The 20,638-nt window shown below is 46.5% G+C and overlaps 1 protein-coding gene across 1 annotated transcript in view; it reads right to left on the bottom strand.

The window, feature by feature from the left end:
- Positions 1 to 20,157, bottom strand: part of memo1 (mediator of cell motility 1) — a 39,712-nt gene extending 19,555 nt beyond the window's left edge. The window contains exons 1-3 of the mRNA XM_080200085.1: positions 20,025 to 20,157; positions 11,223 to 11,304; positions 5,141 to 5,209 (exon numbers count right to left, since the gene is read on the bottom strand). Of these exons, the coding sequence (XP_080056211.1) occupies positions 5,141 to 5,209; positions 11,223 to 11,304; positions 20,025 to 20,085 (212 nt within the window). The 5' untranslated portion in view covers positions 20,086 to 20,157. The remainder of the gene's footprint in view (positions 1 to 5,140; positions 5,210 to 11,222; positions 11,305 to 20,024) is intronic.
- Positions 20,158 to 20,638: the final 481 nt, after the last annotated feature.

Consider the following 20,638-nt stretch of genomic DNA (forward strand, 5'->3'; position numbering starts at 1 on the left):
CAACCGCTCTTTATTCATTGCCTGCCTCTTCAATGTAGGTGAGAGATTTGAGCCATTTACTTTCCATTGAAATACATACAAACATATAAATTAGGAGTAGGGCACTCAGCCCCTCAGCCTGTTCCGCTATTCTACAACATCATAGCTGATTTGATTGTAACCTCAAACCCCACATTCCTGCCCACCCCCGATAACCTTTCACCCACTTGTTAATCAAGCATCTACATACCTCTGCCTTAAAAACATTTGCTTCCGCTGCCTTCTGAGAGAGACTTACAAACCTCAGAGAGAAAAGAATTCTCCTCATCTCTGCCTCAAATAGGCAACCTTTATTTTTAACGTGTAACCCCTAGTTCTAGACTCTCCAACAAGAGGAAACATCCTCTCCACATCCACTGGCGTAGTGGCACAGTGCCAGGGACCTGGGTTCGATTCCTGGTTTGGGTCACTTCTCCATTAGTCTGCGCGAGTTTCCTCCAGATGCTCCGGTTTACTCCCACAGTCCAAAAGACCTGGTTAGGTGTGCTGACCATGTTAAATTCGCCCTACGTACCTGAACAGGCGTTGGAGTGTGGCGACTAGGGAATTTTCACAGTAACTTCATTGCAGTGTTAATGTAAGCCAACTTCTGATACTAATAAATAAACTTAGAACAAATAAACAAACTTTGGTCAAGACAAGGGTGTCATCGAGCACATCAGTAGCTGCAGAACTACTGTGACGAGCAGAGGGTCTAAGATTAAACAGGTGGGATTTTGAAACCGGGATTGCAAATGGATTCGGGGATAGCTCTTTCCCATGCCAGACACACAGGTTTATTCATTTATTAGTGTCACATTAAAGTTGCAATGAATTTAATGTGAAAATCCCCTAGTCGCCACATTCCAACATTTTTTAGGTACATGGAGGGAGAATTTAGCGTGGCAAATGTACCGAACCAGCATGTTTTTCGGGCTGTGGGAGGAAACCAAGGCACCCAGAGGAATCCCATGCAGTCACAGGTGAATACGCAAACTCCACACAGACAATAACCCAAGCCGGGAATCGAACCTGGCACTGTGAGGCAGTAGTGCTAACCAATGTACCACCCCCAACGCTGCCTTTGCTTTCTTTAATTTTCTTTATATATACAAACACACAATGAAGATTGACTTTGTACACTGAGGGAGAATTTAACATGGCCAATGCACCTAACCAGCTCATCTTTCAGACTGTGGGAGGAAGCCAGAGCACCCAAAGGAAACCCATGCAGACACATGGAGAAAGTGCAAACTCCACACAGACAGTGACGTAAGCCAGGAATCAAACCCAGGTCCCTGACGCTGAGAGGCAGCACTGCTAACCACTGTGCCACCATGTCATCCTACAGCCAACATCGGTCAGTAATTTTTAATTGATGAAAACATTGAGGGAGGGAGAAAATGGAAACACAAGAAAAACAACTGACACGTAAAACATTTAGCCCTTCTTTTGAAATTGAAGCCGCTTATAGCAGCCTCTTCCCAGCCTCCCACTCCACTACCACCATCCACCAGCAGACACCCACCCATATTCTTTACAAAAGATATGGTCACCTGTACAGTTTGATATGCACCCTGAGATAAACACAGTTTCATTCTGTGGCAGGGTCCTCCAAAGGTCTTCAAGCAAACACAAAGCATTCCACTTGTGGGCAAACAACAATGGAAGGGGACACATGTACCATTGCAAAATCGCAATCTGGGTGGAACGGGGGGGGATCTCTCTTATTAACTGACAGTGAGAATCAGTTTGCCAGAGGACTCTAATAACTTCAAGGGAAAGGAATACATTGAATGAGGTCAGTGCAATGGGGGGAAATTAAACAGCAATCGGAACGGTTCATTTTTCATAATAACGGAACAAAGGAACACACTTGCAATTTTCACTCGTTACTGCAGGGAGAATTCCATTAACGCTTCAACAGGATCCTACATTCAGCCTTTACTGTGCACATCGCTCCAGCTATATCGGCTTGCATTCTCCTGTTGGGGCAATCTAGTAAAAGGAAGCGTCCATTTTTTTTAATGAAACTGCAAACATTGTACTACTTCAGTTACACCTGTTACTCACTGAGGCATGAGAAAGTATAGCAGCATAATTAATCACAGGTTCTCCACATTCCTTAAGCCTCTGTTGCTAGTTTAGTTCTGTATTTTCTTTTATTCGTTCCTGGGATACGGGCATCACTGCCTAGGCCAGCATCTATCCCCACCTTGCCCCCCAGAAGGTGGTGGTGAGCTGCTTTCTTGAACTGTCAAAACGTTACTGCTGCTACTGATTTAACTCAATCACCAGATCATCTCCAGCTTTGATGCCCCAGGCCCCAATAAAAACACTACTCTCCGTCACCCTGGCTGTTCCCCTTGATGTAGCGCTCACCTTTACTCCCTTAAGTCCAAGGGGAGCAGAGTTGAAAGGATGTGGCACACAAGTAGCTTAACCTTCCACTGCCAGATCTGGCTGAAGGGCCATGTAAAAACCTTTTGGGTCCTGCAAAAACCGCTCGTCTATCCAGGAATGCCATGGAACGCAAAGGTATCTCCCAGCTCGTCTCTACAGCAAATCATCATCTTAAATCACACCCCCCTCCATCCTCCCCTCCCATAACAGGAACGAGGAGTTCATGGACCTTAGTCTCAATCTCAGTGATAGTCTGATCATCAGTGAAAAGCGAGACTTGCTGCTAAAGCTTTTTGTCTTGCACTCATCAGGACAAACAAGGATGCCAAATCACAGCAATTTATACTACAAGAAAAAAGGGTCCTAATTGGTTGTCAAGTGGTAAATCCTGTGGTTAGACTGTTGTGATTGTTTGAAATTTGGCATTGTTTGTTCTGATGGGTGCAAGACAAAAAACTTCAACAGTATATCTTCCTTTTCATCAATGCTCAAGCTCTGTACGACCAAATGACCAACCTCCCTCTTGCCAACCAAACCTAACACCAAATTTGCACCATGACCCTGAACCCCAAACTTGCACCACATTCCCCACCTTAATCCCAAACTAAACCATGTCCCCCACCCTAACCCCAAACTAGCATCATGTTCACTAGAACATTATCTGAGTTTCTGGATTAATAGTCTAGCGATAATACCACAAGGCCATCATCTTCCCTTAGCCATATCATGAATAAAATGTGAATTTGACAAACCCATCACACCTTACCCTTTAAAACCATTTTTAAATGGCTACGGCATTTCTCCCCCACCCCCACTCCACCTGATCATAAATTCCCTACAGTACAGAATGACGTCATTCAGCCCATTGAGTCTGCACTGACCACAATCCTACCCAGGCCCTTTCCCATAACCCCATACATTTACCCTACCAATCCCCCTGACACTAAAGGTCAATTTAGTGTGCCCAATCAACCTCACCCGCGGTTGCGTGGAGCACCAGAGGAAATCCACGGGGAGATATGGAGAGAATGTGCAAACTCCACACAGACAGTGATCCAAGCTGGGAATCGAACCTGGGTCCTTGGTGCTGAGAGGCAGCAGTGCGATCCACTGTGCCAGCCTATAAAACCCTTTTCTATTTCCATTTCGTTCCATTTGTGAATCCCCCTACAGCGCATCATTGCATCAGTATCCTTTTGCTCTTTACACCTTCACTTGGTTTCATACTTTCCTTTGATACAAGTTTGCTCTTTGTTCCACATTGGTCCCAGCTCCTTTTATAGGGAGAATTCTACAATTCTCCTCAAAATTGTCTCTGAAGCCTTTCCAAATTTCTTTGTAATCATTGATTTGGGTAGGTCATAGAATGATCCAGCAGACTAGGAGGCTATTTGGCCCAACGTTAGTTCTTTTGAAAAATCGATACACTTTGTCCTCTTTTCTGTCCCTGTAGCCCTGAAAGTTTCTCTCTTTCAAGTACTTAACCCTATTCGCAGTCACAATTATATCTGCTTGCATCAACCGTCAGAGCAGTTCATTTCAGATCACAACCAGCTGCATTACGCAAAAACATCTCTTATCTCATCTTTAGTTTTCTCTGCCCACGATCTTACAAATTCATGTCCTCTAGTTACTACCCATCTGTCACCAGAAAGTTTCTTATACACTTTATCCAAACTCTTCATGATTTCAAACACTTCCAGAAAATCTCTCTTCAATCCTCTCTGCTTTAGAGAAAGCAACCCCACCTCTCCTCATAACTAAAATCCCTCATCGCAGATACAATCCTATTAAATCTCCTCTGAGGTCTTGACATCCTTCGAATAGTGTGGTGTCCAGAATTGGATGGAGTATATCAGCTGGGACCTAATTAGTAATTCATAAGGGCTAACATAATGTCCCTTGTTTTCGTACTCAGTGCCTTTCATTTATAAAACATGCAAGATCTTGGGCTTCAACAGCCTGCATAAGTTGTTCCATCTTCTTGAAATATTTCACAGAATCATAGAATCCCTACAGTACAGAAGGGAACCATTCGACCCATCGAGTCTGCACCAACAAATCCACCCGGTCCCTGTCCCCGTAACCCCAAATATTTACTCTGCTGATCACCCTAACACTAAGGGATAATTCAGCATGGCCAATCCACCTAACACACATATCTTTGGACTGTGGGGGGAAACTGGAGCACCTGGAGCAAACCCACGCGGACACGGGGGCAACGTGCAAACTCCACACAGTTACCCGAGGCCCAAATTGAATTTGGTTCCCTGGCGCTATGAAGCAGCAGTCTTAACCGTTGTTTGCATATGTACACCTCAGATCTCTCTATTCCTGCATCCCCTTCAATATAGTACCATTTAGTTGACATTTTTCTCTTAATTCCACCTACCAAAGTGCATCACTTCACACTTCTCTTTGTTAATTTGACATTTACCTGCCCACGTCACCAGCCTCCTGAAGTCTAATACTATCCCTCTTACGCTTTACTACGTTTGACTTTCGTGTCATCTATAAACTTTGCTGTGATGCCTAGTCCAGGGCACTAACATATATCAAAAAGGAGAGTGGTTCTCATAATTACCTTGAAGGAACACCACTGATAAGTGGGAAGATTTCATTGACTTAACTGTGCCCACCACCGAATCCTCCTTCAAAATTAACCCTGCTTACAACAGTATTTACCAGAGAAACACCCCAACATTTAAGGTTCACTTACGTGATGGATGGATCCACTTGTTTATAAGCGTGAGCAGCACAGGATCCACAGTATGTGTATCCTGCATGACTGTAAAGGGGGAAAAAAGAAAGAGGTTCACATGAGCAGCAGAATCCCACATCATCTTACACAGACCCAATGAAAATGTCTCCAGCCAGCAATAAGGTCCTGTGTCACAGAATGGGAGGACATGGCTTTAAGCCAGCTGCCCTTTGCAGGGCATTGTTCCAACGCTAATGAGAAAGTTGAAACCAAGCACTTGCTGGCACAGAGGGAAGAAGAGTCAGTGGAAATATCATCAGGGAGCTGTTCCAATGCACCTTTCAGCTGTGGTTAGAACATAGAACATTACAGCGCAATACAGGCCCTTTGGCCCTCAATGTTGCGCCAACCTGTGAAACCAATCTAAAGCCCATCTGACCTACATTATTCCAATATCATCCATAGGTTTATCCATAATGCTCTTAATGTTGGCGAATCCACGACTGTTGCACGCAGGGCGTTCCATGCTCTTACTACTCTCTAAGTAAAGAACCTACCTCTAACATCTGTCCTATATCTAACACCCCTCAATTTAAAGCTATGCCCCCATGCCATAAAGTTAGAGAGGTTAGACAGCCACAATTGACAGGGACTCAGGAGCAGCTCATGACTGATTCAGGGACAGACAAGAGGAAAATACAAGTGTATTCTGTCCCTAGTAATTGCAATGCAATATACGTCAAGCTAAACTTATTTCCCATAGCTGGGGAATGGCTTGGAGTCAGATTTCAAAGTGTAAGAAAGAAATTAACGGGGAATTCACTCCCCTTGAAATCGCCAGCGATAAAAATGCAACAAAGGCGCAGAGGTCCCTGGATTGATCCATAAGGTGTCTCAGTACGATGCCAACTTTTACACATCATCACTTTTAATGGTGGTGACATTACACTTGTGCATCGCACCACATCTTCGCGTTGGCAAAGCTCACCACATGCATGTCTCAGGCCAATCGCTGGCACGGTTCACGCATGCATGTGTCAGAGCAATCAGTGCACTCAAAGACGACAATACACATTAAGAGCATTCAGACTTAAAACTATTTTGCCAAACAAACATATACTAGGAAATGAACTACATCATGTATAGGTCAAATCCGAATTAACATACTAACCCATATCGTTCTGAGACTGAACATCTACATACTGTACAGAAACAAAGGGGAAGGGAGATCTTGAAGTCAAAAAGTCACCCTTTGGTATTATGTTGAGGATGGTGTCCAAAGATGTGCGAGTTAGATAGATTCGCCATGCTCAATAGATTTAGTGTCAGAATGACTAGCAGGGTAAACACTTGGGGCTACGGGGATAGGGCTTGGATGGGATTGTTGTTGGTGCAGTCTTGATGGGCCGAACGACCTCTTTCTGCACTGTAGGCATTCAATGACTGCAAAAACCATATTGCACATGTTATCTGTTGGTCAATTCCAATGAAAACATATTAGGTTTTGATAGTGTAACAGCATAAGACTATTCTTTCTGGGTGGTATCAATAAGGAGATGGCATGTCCATCAACTGTAACCAAGAGAGTGAGAGAAAGGTTAAGGGGTGTGTCTTTCCACAGAGAGGCGATGGATAAGTGATTGCTTTGTGGTTGAATCAGAGACCATCGCATCCTTTACTGGACAACCAGATAAATATTTCAGACAGAGCAGAACACAAGTCATGAGCAATCCACAGGGCAGGGGGATTAGTTCTGGATTAGGTCAGCCAGGAATAGACACAGACAAGAGGGCGGAATACAAATAGATCTTGGATGCTCTGATGCAAAATTTATCAACGTGGCAGGAATGCCAATAAATAACTTCTAAAATCTTTCTGTTCCATGAAGTTCAAGTTCAACAAACCAGTGAGGTAAAGATACATAGGAGGTCATGGCTGAACGAGCTTCCAGACTCCAAGTGTCAGATAACGAGTCAGAAATTGAACACTCTGGCACTACTTTGCCTTCACTGATGTTAACTTCCCACCCAGGACTGGTCTTTCCATCTGAGTGATAGGACAATTCTACATATATTTTATTTAAACAATAAATCATACAATCACCAAATGTCTAGGGCTGAATTAAAACCATAATTCAGCATGTGAACTTTGCAAATATTCCAGCCTTCAACTTTGCAGTTTAGGGTATCAGAAGCGATCAAGATGAGTAAAAAGATGCAAATGAATTAGAAAATCCAAAAAGCCTCCACTGTTCTAGGAAATTTCTCTTGACTTTCTCCCTTCTGACCATGGCCCAAACAGTTTTTTTATTTTTCTTAAAAATTCACACTCAGAATGTACTGGCTGTTTCCAGCTGTCTTTGAGAAGGTGCTGGTCACTGTAGCGATCAGAGTAGTGATGGTACTCTCAATTCTAGGAATCTGGGGAGGCATTGGCATAGTGGTATTGTCACTGGTCTAATCATCCAGAGACCCTGGGCAAGATCTGGGAATCCGGGTTCAAATCCCACCATGCTGGATGGTGAAATTTGAATTCAATAAAAATCTGGAATTAAAAGTCTAATGATGACCGTGAAACCATTGTTGATTGTGGTAAACACCCATCTGGTTCACTAACATCCTTTCAGGAGGGAAATCTGCTGTCCTTAACTGATCTGGCCAGATCCACAGCAATGTGGTTGATTCTCAAACGCCCTCTGAAATGGAAGGCAGTTAGGAATGGACAAAAATGCCATCCCAGCGGGTGACACACACATCCAGTAAATGAATATACAAAAAAGTATGATGAAAGAACAGCGATATATGGTCAAGTTGGGATGGTGCGTCACCTGCAGGGATGATGGCCTTTCAATGCACTAATTGCTCTTGTTTTTCTAGGTGGTAGAGGACACAGTGCTTTTGGGTTAGAATATAAGAATGTAAGAACATAAGTAGTAGGAGCAGGAGTAGGCCATCTAGCCCTTCGAGCCTGCCCCGCCATTCAATAAGATCATGGCTGATCTGAAGTGGATCAGTTCCACTTTCCTGCTTTCTCCCCATAACCCTTAATTCCCTTGCCTACCAAAAACCTATCTACTCGTGACTTAAGTATATTTAGCAAGGTAGCCTCCACCACTTCAAAGGGCAGAGAATTCCAGAGATTCACCACCCTTTGAGTGAAGAAGTTCCTCCTCAACCCCGTTCTAAACTGCACCCCCCTTATCTTGAGGCTGTGCCCTCTAGTCCTGCTGTCCTTTCTGAGCGGGAAGAATCTCTCTACCTCTACCCTATCCATCCCCTTTGTTATCTTATACTTCTCTATAAGATCCCCCCTCATCCTTCTAAACTCCAACGAGTACAGGCCCAGTCTGTTTAGTCTCTTTTCATAGTCCAACCCCCTCATCTCCGGTATCAGCCTAGTGAGCCTCCTCTGCACTCCCTCCAAGGCCAAAATATCCTTGCGCAAGTGCAGCGACCAAAACTGCACACAGTACTCCAGCTGCGGCCTCACCAGTGCCCTATACAGTTGCAGCAAGACCTCCCTGCTTTTATATTCTATCCCCCTCGCTATAAAGGCCAGCATCCCATTCGCCTTCTTGATCACCTGCTGCACCTGCAGACTGGGTTTTTGCGACTCATGCACAAGGACCCCCAGGTCCTTCTGCACCGTAGCATGCTGCAGTTTTTCGCCCTTTAAATAGTAATCCCTCCTACTATTATTCCTGCCAAAGTGGATAACCTCACACTTGCAGAAAGGAATGTTGATCAGGACCTGGAAGGACATTTAATCTTCCTAAAGTTTTGCCATTGAATTTTTGATACATTTGTGAGCAAATAAGCAGAGCCTGGTCTGAAAGAAGAACTCTCCAAAAAAATGCAGCACTCCACTAACATGACCTTCACTGCTTCTGATGTGAAAGTAATGCAGTAATTGATCTGAATAGGGTCTATTCATATCCAGATAAGACGGATGCAAGCCCAGACATGGAGTCATTAGTTAATCTGGTTTGGTAGTGACCTAAGGGAACTGATGGGAATGTTCATTTGAACTTTGTGCTAGCGTCTCTGGTCGCTAAGGAATACAGGAAGTAAGGTCAGCCAGGGCAGGAGTTAGCTTCCGGATTCACCGGACTAATGACATGCCATTATGCCAACGCGTAAGGTGCAATTGGCTAAGGTACATGACAGGTATTACTGTTGATTTGTGTATATTGGAGATGATTGATTTAAAGCTAATGAAAGGTGGAAATAATTGAGAAGAAAACCTATAACTGATAACATTCAAACTCATTGGAGAGGTTTAGCTGCTCAATCTCAGAGCTACCCTGGTTCTTTGATGATTTCCCCTAGCAGCCGCTGGTTAAATAAAAGTTACGTCTTCGATCTGAGACCCTGGCTTTGTGAGTCTTGTATTGTCTGAGATTTCTGACAGTACCGGCCGCCTCAGAAACCCTGCCAACAGTCTCTTTCAGATACACGGCTCACAACAATGCAATGCAAGCAATTCACATCATGTTTACAAGCACCAGCAAATCCTTACAACAGCACTTTGTATAAACCCTTCAAGGACAAAATTATGAGAAATGAACCGGTTGTATTTTTGCGAGCCAACAACTGTGAACACTTGTAAATATCTTGAACCGATCAGAAATGTTCTTAGATTAACCAAGAAATTGACTGAAGAATGCTTGTACTGTCTTTTCAAGCAAAAGGTTTGTGTTCAAATACAGGTTAAGAAAGGGTGATGGTGGTTGCTTGCCACACAGCACTTACTTGACTGGCAACTGAGAACTAGAACAACTGGCTCAGTCATAACAAACAAACTTGCATTCACTTAATTACTATCCCAAAGTAATTTGGACCCAACGAAGCACTTTATGAAATTTACTCATTGCTATAATGAACAGGACTCAATCTGCACACTACAAAATCCCATAAATAGCAATGAGATTAACTGCCAGATAACCTGCTTTAATAATGTTGGTTGAGGGACTGGCCAGGAAGTTGGATGCATCTCTGCTTTTCTTTGAATAATCCCATGGGATCTTCTGCATCCATTGACGGAGAAGACCGTGGGCTTTTGGTTTGACATTTCATCCAAAAGATGGCATCTCCAACAGTGTGGCACTCCCTCAATTGGGGTGTAGGCCTGGGATTACATACTCAGATATCTGGAGGCGGACTTGAAACCACAACCTTCTGCGTCAAGAGGCAAGAGTGTTACAACTGAGCCAATGCAGACACTTCCTCCAGAACATCGCAACTAACAAAACAAGTTTTTTTTCCCTCAAATAAAATGTTGATGAAAAAAATCAGAACATTAATAATTCATTATCAGAAAAATTAGAACATTAATAACCTCAGTAACCGGTTTGAACAAATGATGCTTTCTTTCAATGAAGTGTCAAAACGAAATCACAACTGCCTAATCAGGTGGATGCAAAAGTTATGGTGGTACTATTAAAAGTGGGCGACAGAGATCATAGAATCCCTACAGCACCAAAGTCATTCAGCTAGTCAAAGTCATCTAGTCAGAACTTGTCCAGACCCTCTCCCCCACCCTGTCCCTGTAACTCCACATATTTACCATGGGCAATCCATCTAATCCACATACCTTTGGTCGCAAAGGGGTAATTTAGCATGGCCAATCCACCTAACCTGCATATCTTTGGACTGTGGGAGGAAACCGAACACCCAGAGGAAACCCACACAGCGACAGGAAGAATATGCAAACTCCACACAGTCAGTTACCCAAGGCCGGAATTGAACCCGGATCCCTGGTGCTAAGAGGCAACAGTGCTAACCACCGTGCCACCATTCTGCCTCTGGTAGTCTCCTAATAGTCTTCTCTGATCTTCTGGTTAACACTCTTCTTCGAACCAGCACCACCTCAAAAAACACTTGCTACGTGTGGGATTCAGTGCACGTGTACCCGCATAGAGTGAAGGTGAAGCACTTTGGAAAACCTGGGGAAATGGAATGTTACTGTGTAAATAAAGCTTCTTCTTTACAGCTGAAGCAGACACAATATGCATTCTTGTTTGGGATAAGCATGGGAGTGAGCTTACTGTTAAGGCTGTCACTGTAAAAACCCGGCTAACAAATTTAATGAATGTACTTACGGTGCAATGATGGCTCTAGCTGGCCTCCCAGTGGGTTGTGCTTGGGCAAGCCAGCTTTCTAATTGTGCGTTCAGTTGAGCTCCTGGAAAGAGACAAGAGATTATCCCAGGTGGGTTAATTGTTCACAAGTTCTGGTTGCACATATCAAATCTATTTTGATTCTCCATTCCTTATCTAACCACTTCTCGCTCAACCCACCTCTCCCAACCTGAGAACGCGCTGTTCCTCAAACACCTATACATCCCCATTCTGTCCCATCTTTGGCGAGTATGCCTCCGGCTGTTCTGCATTCGCTGGTAAACCTCTCCCCCTTCATCCTGCTTGAAGCACACCTCTTTGATCAATCTTTTAGAGACCCATCAAATCTCCAGCCATCCATCTTTCTCTGACCTTGCCTCAGTGTTAAAATGAGAGTAACTGGGGACGTGTGTAAAGCTTGAATAGGGATAAGAGAACAGATCTCAAAGGTTATAAAGGTGAAGGAGGTAAGGATGGGCAAGGCCAAGGAAAGATCTGAAAATAAGGATGAGAATTTTAAAATCGAAGGGTTGCCAGACTAGGAGTCAGTGTAGGCAGCAATTAGGGGAACTGGCCAAAACAAGGATGGACACAGCAGACTTTTAGAATATGGGTATCTGTGAAGTACTCTGGGATGCTTTTTATGTTACTCAATGTCAGTAAAACGAATGAGATAATCATCGACTTCAGAAAACATAGTAGAGGACATGCTCCTGTCTACATCAATGGGGATAAAGTGGAAATGGTCAAGAGCTTCAAGTTTCTAGGTGCCCAGATCACAAACCACCTGTCCTGGTCCCCCCCATGGCAATGCAAAAGTTAAGAAAGCTCACCAACACCTCTATTTTCTCATGAGACTAAGGAAATTTGGCATGTCAGCTATGAATCTCATGAACTTTTACAGATGCACCATAGAAAGCATCCTTTCTGGGTGTATCACAGCTCGGTATGGCTCTTGCTTTGTCTAAGTCCACAAGAAACTACAAAGGGTCCATCATACAAACCAGCCTCCCATCTACTGATCCTGTCTACACTTCCTGCTGCCTTGGAAAAGCATCTAGAATAATCAAATACCCCCCGCACTCTGGGCATTCTCTCTTCCACCTTCTTCCGTCGCAATAAAGCTACAAAACTCTAAGATCATGTACCAGACGACTCAAGAATAGCTTCTTCCCTACTGCCATCAGACTTTTGAATGGGCCTATCTTATATTAAGTTGATTTTTCTCTACACTGTAACTATGATTGTAATACTACATTCTGCACTCTCTCCTTTCCATCTCAATGAACCGTATGCTTCATCTGTATAGCTTGCAAGAAACAATACTTTTTGTTGTATCCCAATACATGTGACAATAATAATAAATCAAACCAATTAAAGGCACTATACAAGTTACTGATATTAAGTGTTGGAATCCCCAACAGTACACATTTAAGACCAAAGAAGTATGAGCACAGATCCCATGCCAAGTAAACGCTAACAGCAACAGCCTGACCTGATTTCCCCACAAACAGAATTAATCTATGAGGAGAAAAAGATAAGCTCATTATTTTCTCTGGCTTTTAAATTGGCACGTAGACAAAGCGGGACAGGATAGGATTAGGATGCTGATTGTACAAATACATCTAAAAATGCTCAAGTGGGATAAGGCATGTTTAAAAATATATTAAGGAAGACAGGTCCTTTGAAAAGTTAAAGTTTCCCAAGAAGTACAGGACAGTACTAAGCCAAAATATAACAAGATTCAGAATCGCACACCATGCATGCTTTGAACAAATATATTTTTTTGAAATGTCTATCCCAAGCTTCAAAACAAAAAAATCCCCTCACACGTTCTTCCCGAGGACACTTTCTGAAATACATCGCTTTATCTTTCTCATGTCACAGCAGAAATTGAGGGTGAACTGGTAATGTAGCAGAAGCCATTAAACAAGCACTGGAGACTGCAGTCCCATTGGGTCACACCTCTGCTGACATGTGCAAAATCAAAGGGCTGAAAGTGCCATTATGGACTGTCAGGAACCATATAAAAGGCGATTACAGGCTAAGAAGGCCATTCAGCCCATCTAGCAAACACCTCCCATAGAAACCTACAATTCGACACCACTACCTCTGTCTTGGTGGGTCATCTACAGTTTTCCATCAACCCTCCAGCTGGAAGGCAATTCTAGCTCAGGGCCACTGAGGACCAGCTTCTTGGCATTAATCCTGAATGCCCTCATTAACTGTTTGCCCTCTTGCCACAGATCTTCGAAGCTATCATTTAACTTCTAAACACTGGAACAGAAGGAAGCAATTGAGTCCTTGAGCCTGTTCCACCATCCAATTAGACCAACAGCTGTGGTTCCATATTTCTTAATATCCTTTATCCACAGCATTCATTGATCTCAACCACAAACTTTTTAATTTCATAACAGGCGGTCAGGATTAACCTTTACAAGTTTAATTAAGCTCTCTGATGTTCCATGTGACCCTCTCTCATTTGCCTCCCTTTGTGGCTAAGAGATCTGGCAACTCTACTGCTGAGAATGGCCGAGTCGCAAGTCAAGGCCGTTTGCTAGGGGAGGAGAGTCAATATTTCACTTGCATGATGCTGAATCATTTAAAAAAAATCATTCAAGTGCGTAATTATTTCACAAGAGGGGAGTTGCTGAATGGCCAGCAGTTCCAGTTAAGACTGTTACCATGTAACTCGGTTTAATGTAATCCTGGATTAGTATTGTTCAATAGGTCATCGGGTCACTTTATGGCGCAATGGAATCGTATTCCTTTATTTTTCAAAATAAAAGGTGTGAAAATTTGGGGTTTTTTAAGGCTGCATAGACTGTTAGTCTCTCAGCAGGGTTAAGCACCTATGAAGCTTGACTCGAGTGCCAAGTAATTCCCATATAACTCAAGCTGTAAGCAGCAATGAGTTCTGGTGTTCTGATTCAGCATTCAGCCATCACGAGGCAACTGGATAGCCCCTTTCAAAACCTCCTGCTCACTAAATACAGGCAAGGCACCGTGGAAATATAAGCACAAATAGAACTGCGTAGGCTTGGCTCTGACTGCAAGGCTCAGAGGGGCTACAGTTTGGGAATCCATGCTTTGAAATAAGTGAGTAGCAACGTCATACAGCAGCTGGTTGGCAGAAGTGAGCAACTTTTTAAAAGAAACCTGCCATCTTCCTGTTACAGGATGAGATGATCAAAGATGCCTTGACAGCTGACTGAAGCAGCAGCAGTGGTGGTGTAACTTCAGCAGACCAAAACCAAGTGAAGAATCGCAAAGGGTTGAACCTTCTAGCCATTCTCCAACCAGTTCTTAGATTTCCCAATAGTTAAGAGAAAAAAGTCGCCCTGCAAAACAAACACCAACAGAGCACCAAACCTGCAGGGCAGCTCCAGACTAGAAACTGCAAGAAATGGCAAGGATTTTCTGCTGCAGCGAACACTCATAATGGAAACAAATTCAGCTTTGACTTTTTGCAAGAAAAGTCATCTTTGGGTTTGTTTATTTATTAATGTCACAAGCAGGCTTAATGGTTACCACCCTGGTCACCATACTCCGGCACCTGTTCGGGTACACTGAGGAAGAATTTAGCATGCACCATGCACCTAACCAAAACATCTTTCCGACTGTGAGAAAAAACCGCAGCAGCCGAAGGAAATCAGAGCACCTGGGGGGAACCCACGCCGACACAGGAAAGACGTGCAGACACTGCACAGACAGTGCTCCAGGTTGAGAATTGAACCTGGGCTCCTGGCGTTGTGAGGCAGCAGTGTGCCACCATGCCACCCTGTATTCCACACGATCATGAGGTGCCAGTAGCATTAAGTGCATACCTGCAGCCTTCTTTACCAGAAGAGATATTGCATGGACCCACATCTGGCTGTATTTTCCATATTGGATGCTGGTAATGTAAATGTATTTACCACTGACCCACATGCAGCCTCACCAAGAACAAAAGCAACAGATTCAAAGGGCCATAAGACTTTCTCCTCACCCTACTCCCTGTAAATACTGCACTGTGGCAGCACGTTGGCACAATAGTTAGCACTGCTGCCTCACAGTTTGGGTTCAATCCCCGGCTTGGGTCACTGTCTGTGCGGAGCCTGCACATTCTCGTGTCCACGTGGGTTTCCTCTGGATGCTCTGATTTCCTCCCACAGTCCGAAAGACATGCTGAATACTCCCACAGCGTACCCGAACAGATGCCGGATTGTGGCGGCTTGGGGATTTTCACAATAACTTCACTGCAGTGCCAATGTAAGCCCTACTTGTGTCAAAATAAATAAACTTAATATAAACTAACTCAGACTGAAGAGGATCAAGTTATCTCACCTGATCCTAGCGATATGGTTCAGAAATAAAGCTACACACCTGACTAGCCGCAATATGGACACCATGTAGAACTTCTACAGCATAGGACATGCTTCCCAATAATTTATTTTTCTTTTGTCACTGATTCTGCAGTCATTTAACTATTCGGCAAGCAAAAAACAGAGGGAAACAGTGAATTTGCATTCAAATCTTTCAAGCTTGAAAAGTGATCATCATTCAAATACTAAGATGTCATGCAGCCCCTAGTCAAGCATCTCGTCCCTCCCAGTTACACCCCAGCTCTCTCAACATTTCTGGGTCAAACTGATAGTCAAACCACCCCAAACTCTGTTTCCCCCTCCCCTCCCACCACCCACACTGTGCTTGTGTTCATTCATCTCATTAAGGTGAGGGAGGCTGTATCTCTATACACCTGCATCCGCTGAAGGTTAAAAAAACAGAGGTGATCATATTGAAACATACAAGACCCTGAATGGACTTGGCAAAGTGGAGACTGAGAGGATGTTTCCCCTTGAGGGAGAGATTACAAGTCAGAGGTGTAATTTAAAAATAAGGGAACTTCCATTTAAGATAGAAATGAGATTTCCTTCCTCCCAGAGGGTTGTTAGCGTGTGGAATTCTCTTCCCCAGAGTGCACTTAAGGCCAGATTATTGAATATTTTTGAAAGGGAGTTAGATAGATTCTCGGTAGAAGCAAAATACTGTGGATGCTGGAATCTGAAACATAAACAGAAAATGCTGGAAAATCTCAGCAGGTCTGACAGCATCTGTGGAGAGAGAATAGAGCCAACGTTTCGAGTCTGGATGACCCTTTGTCAGGTCTGATGCAGGATCATCCAGACTTGAAACGTTGGCTCTATTCTTTCACCACAGATGCTGTCAGACCTGCTGAGATTTTCCAGCACTTTTTGTTAGGTAGATTCGCGACTGGCAAGAAAGTCAAAGAGTAGACAGGAAAATATAGTTGAGATTGCAATCAAGGAATTTCACAGTAACTTCATTGCAGTGTTATTGTAAGCCTTACTTGTGACTAATAAATTGAAAGAAAGATTAACCACGATCTTGACAAATAGCATACTCCTGCTCCTAATTATTGTGCTTTTGTTCTCCCATTTCCTACAGGCAGCAGCCATCCATGTCGAACACAAAAAAGCTAAGTATGGTATGCGAGTAAAGCTCTCGTCTCTGCCCCTACCCCAAAACCCACCCACATCATTTCACACACATGTTGCCCTTATGGTCCCTCACGTGTGAGTTTAATGCAAGTCAGCAGACCACACCCACACCAAACTTGGCAGTAAGATCCATGGAACTCATTTTACTCTGAATTCTTGAAGGAGAAGGCCACCATGTTAGGGTTGGGTTGAGGATAAAACTGACTGTTCTACATTGTCCTGGTGCTGTGTCGCCTCACTCTTGCAGACGCCATTTTCTCTTGGATTTCAGTACAGAGTCTCTTTGCCAGGTACAGTATTTCAATATTGTTACAATGAGAGACATCTCAGACTGGCCCAGCAATCAGCATCATTTGCTCCTACCATATAGAATCTTGTGATTGTTTGAAATTTGCAATTTTGTTTGTTTGTCTGCAAAATGGAAAAACTTCCGCAACTTGTCTTCTCTTTTTAGGAATACTGTCCCAAGTGCAATGTTACATATTTATCAATTCTCTAATACCCCGTCACCACCATCCCATTAACTATCACCAATCTCCAGCCACTTCCCCAGTGTCCCGTTACGCGGTTTCCTGTCAGAGTCTTCTCCCAATCTCCCTCAAATCTCAACATCGCTCATTCAGAACCCCAATTTTCCATGTTCTCTTTCCTGCATTATTTCCCTTTCAATTGCACTATTAATTCCAATCAAACACACAGTCCACCCCAATCTATTCACATTGGTCAGACCTCATCGCCATGGAAAATATCATATCACAGGCTCCATCAGCTATCAGCTCCCTCACTTCAGAGGCAGACAGCCACAGGATTCCAATTATCCACAGATACCCATTCTATATTTAACTATCCAACCACTTTGCATCTACTATACATTTGTACCATCATTCTGTCATTCCAGTAAACCACCCTGCCTGCTCCACCGATTCCCAATAACCCAACATCCAGTCCCAACTCCTTTTCAAATACCCAATACCCCATCCCAACCCCTTCCCAATAATCCATCCATTTCAAATCCCTGTACCCCCAGTGATCCACCAAAATCTCAGTCCTGTCACCCCCAGTGATCCAGCCACATTCCAGCCCTGAAACCCCAGTTATCCACCCATACCCAACACTGTCACTCCCAGTGATCCACCCATATCCCACTCATCACCTACATTCCACCCCTGTTACCCAGTGATCCACCCAAATCCCAGCCCTGTCACCCCAAGTGATCCACCCAGATCCCAGCCCTGTCACCCCCAGTGATCCACCCAGATCCCAGCCCTGTCCCCCCAGTAATCCACCCAGATCCCAGCCCTGTCACCCCCAGTGATCCACCCAGATCCCAGCCCTGTCCCCCCAGTAATCCACATATCCCAACCCTGTCACCCCCAGTGATCCATCCATATTCCAACCCTGTCAAGCCCCAGTGAACCACCTATATCCCAGTCAGTCCTGGTGATCCACCCATATCCCAGCCCTGTCACCCGTCAGTGATCCATCCATATCCCAGCCCTGTTAGCCCCAGTGAGCCACCCATATTTAAACCTTGTCAGCCCCAGTGATTCACCCATATCCCAGCTCTGACACCCCCAGTGATCCATCCATATCCCAACCCTGACATCTCCCAGTCATCCACCCATATCCCAATCCTGTCACCCCCAGTGATCCATCCACGTCCTGGCCCAGATAGCCCCCAGTGATCCACCTATATCCCAACCCTGTTAGCCCGAGTGATCCACCCACCTCCCAGCACTGTCACTCCCAGTGATCCACTCATTCCCACCTGTCACCCCCAGTGATACATCTACATTTGAGCCTTGTCACTTCGTGATCCACCCAGATCCCAGCCTTGTCACTTCGTGATCCACCCAGATCCCAGCCCTGTCACCCCCAGTGCTCCACCCAGATCCCAGCCCTGTCACCCCCAGTGCTCCACCCAGATCCCAGCCCTGTCACCCCCAGTGCTCCACCCAGATCCCAGCCCTGTCACCCCCAGTGCTCCACCCATACCCCAGCCCTGTCAACCCCAGTGCTCCACCCAGATCCCAGCCCTGTCACCCCCAGTGCTCCACCCATACCCCAGCCCTGTCACCCCCAGTGCTCCACCCATACCCCAGCCCTGTCACCCCCAGTGCTCCACCCAGATCCCAGCCCTGTCACCCCCAGTGCTCCACCCATACCCCAGCCCTGTCACCCCCAATGCTCCACCCAGATCCCAGCCCTGTCACCCCCAGTGCTCCACCCATACCCCAGCCCTGTCACCCCCAGTGCTCCACCCATACCCCAGCCCTGTCACCCCCAGTGCTCCACCCATACCCCAGCCCTGTCACCCCCAGTGCTCCACCCAGATCCCAGCCCTGTCACCCCCAGTGCTCCACCCAGATCCCAGCCCTGTCACCCCCAGTGCTCCACCCAGATCCCAGCCCTGTCACCCCCAGTGCTCCACCCATACCCCAGCCCTGTCACCCCCAGTGCTCCACCCATACCCCAGCCCTGTCACCCCCAGTGCTCCACCCAGATCCCAGCCCTGTCACCCCCAGTGCTCCACCCATACCCCAGCCCTGTCACCCCCAGTGCTCCACCCATACCCCAGCCCTGTCACCCCCAGTGCTCCACCCATACCCCAGCCCTGTCACCCCCAGTGCTCCACCCATACCCCAGCCCTGTCACCCCCAATGCTCCACCCAGATCCCAGCCCTGTCACCCCCAGTGCTCCACCCATACCCCAGCCCTGTCACCCCCAGTGCTCCACCCATACCCCAGCCCTGTCACCCCCAGTGCTCCACCCATACCCCAGCCCTGTCACCCCCAGTGCTCCACCCAGATCCCAGCCCTGTCACCCCCAGTGATCCACCCAGATCCCAGCCCTGTCACCCCCAGTGCTCCACCCATACCCCAGCCCTGTCACCCCAAGTGCTCCACCCAGATCCCAGCCCTGTCACCCCCAGTGATCCACCCATACCCCAGCCCTGTCACCCCCAGTGCTCCACCCATACCCCAGCCCTGTCACCCCCAGTGCTCCACCCATACCCCAGCCCTGTCACCCCCAGTGCTCCACCCAGATCCCAGCCCTGTCACCCCCAGTGATCCACCCAGATCCCAGCCCTGTCACCCCCAGTGCTCCACCCATACCCCAGCCCTGTCACCCCAAGTGCTCCACCCAGATCCCAGCCCTGTCACCCCCAGTGATCCACCCATACCCCAGCCCTGTCACCCCCAGTGCTCCACCCATACCCCAGCCCTGTCACCCGGTCCCATGCAGACTTTCCCTCCCCCACCTCTCCCAACCGGCTCCTACCTGAGGCCGTGTACCAGCTCCCGGCGTGACTGGCCTCTCGGCAGACGGCTCGGCTGGACATCTTGGAGCCGGAGCCTCCTATGGTGGGATCTCGGCAGGCGTGGTGTGTGGGTTGGGGGGGGGCCGGGGTGAGGGGAGGGGGGGCTAAGGGAGGAAGGGGAGTTGGGGAGAGGGGATGGGGGCGGGGGGGATGGACAAGCCCGGACCCAGCGGCACCCGAGGGCGGTGAGAACGAGTGACACAGACCGCCAGCCGCCGGCTCGCCCCCCCTGCCCGCGAGAACAAAGCGGCCGCCGAGCGGAGCGGAACGGAGCCGTCCGGTCCCTGGGAGGGAGTGGGAGCACGGCGCATGCGACAGCGTCCCGTAACGTCAGGACGTTCGCGACGTCCCGTCCGGGGAGACCTGTGTGTATGTCTGACGTCGCGCCGGGCAACGTCGTGGCGTCAGTACGTAGGGAATCACCCGGACTCCGCCCCCGGGCCTTGGCACACGGCCGCAGCGAGATGATGTCATGACGCAGAGGTGGCTCAGGCGCAGAGAGCCACAGCAGCGCCATGATGTCATGACGCTGGCCCTGCCTGTGTACCCTCCCCGGCGGTGGCAGGCCGGCGCA

Source organism: Carcharhinus amblyrhynchos, chromosome 12 (assembly GCF_965287045.1).
Source record: "Carcharhinus amblyrhynchos chromosome 12, sCarAmb.v2.hapA, whole genome shotgun sequence".
Classification (NCBI taxonomy): Eukaryota; Metazoa; Chordata; class Chondrichthyes; order Carcharhiniformes; family Carcharhinidae; genus Carcharhinus; species Carcharhinus amblyrhynchos.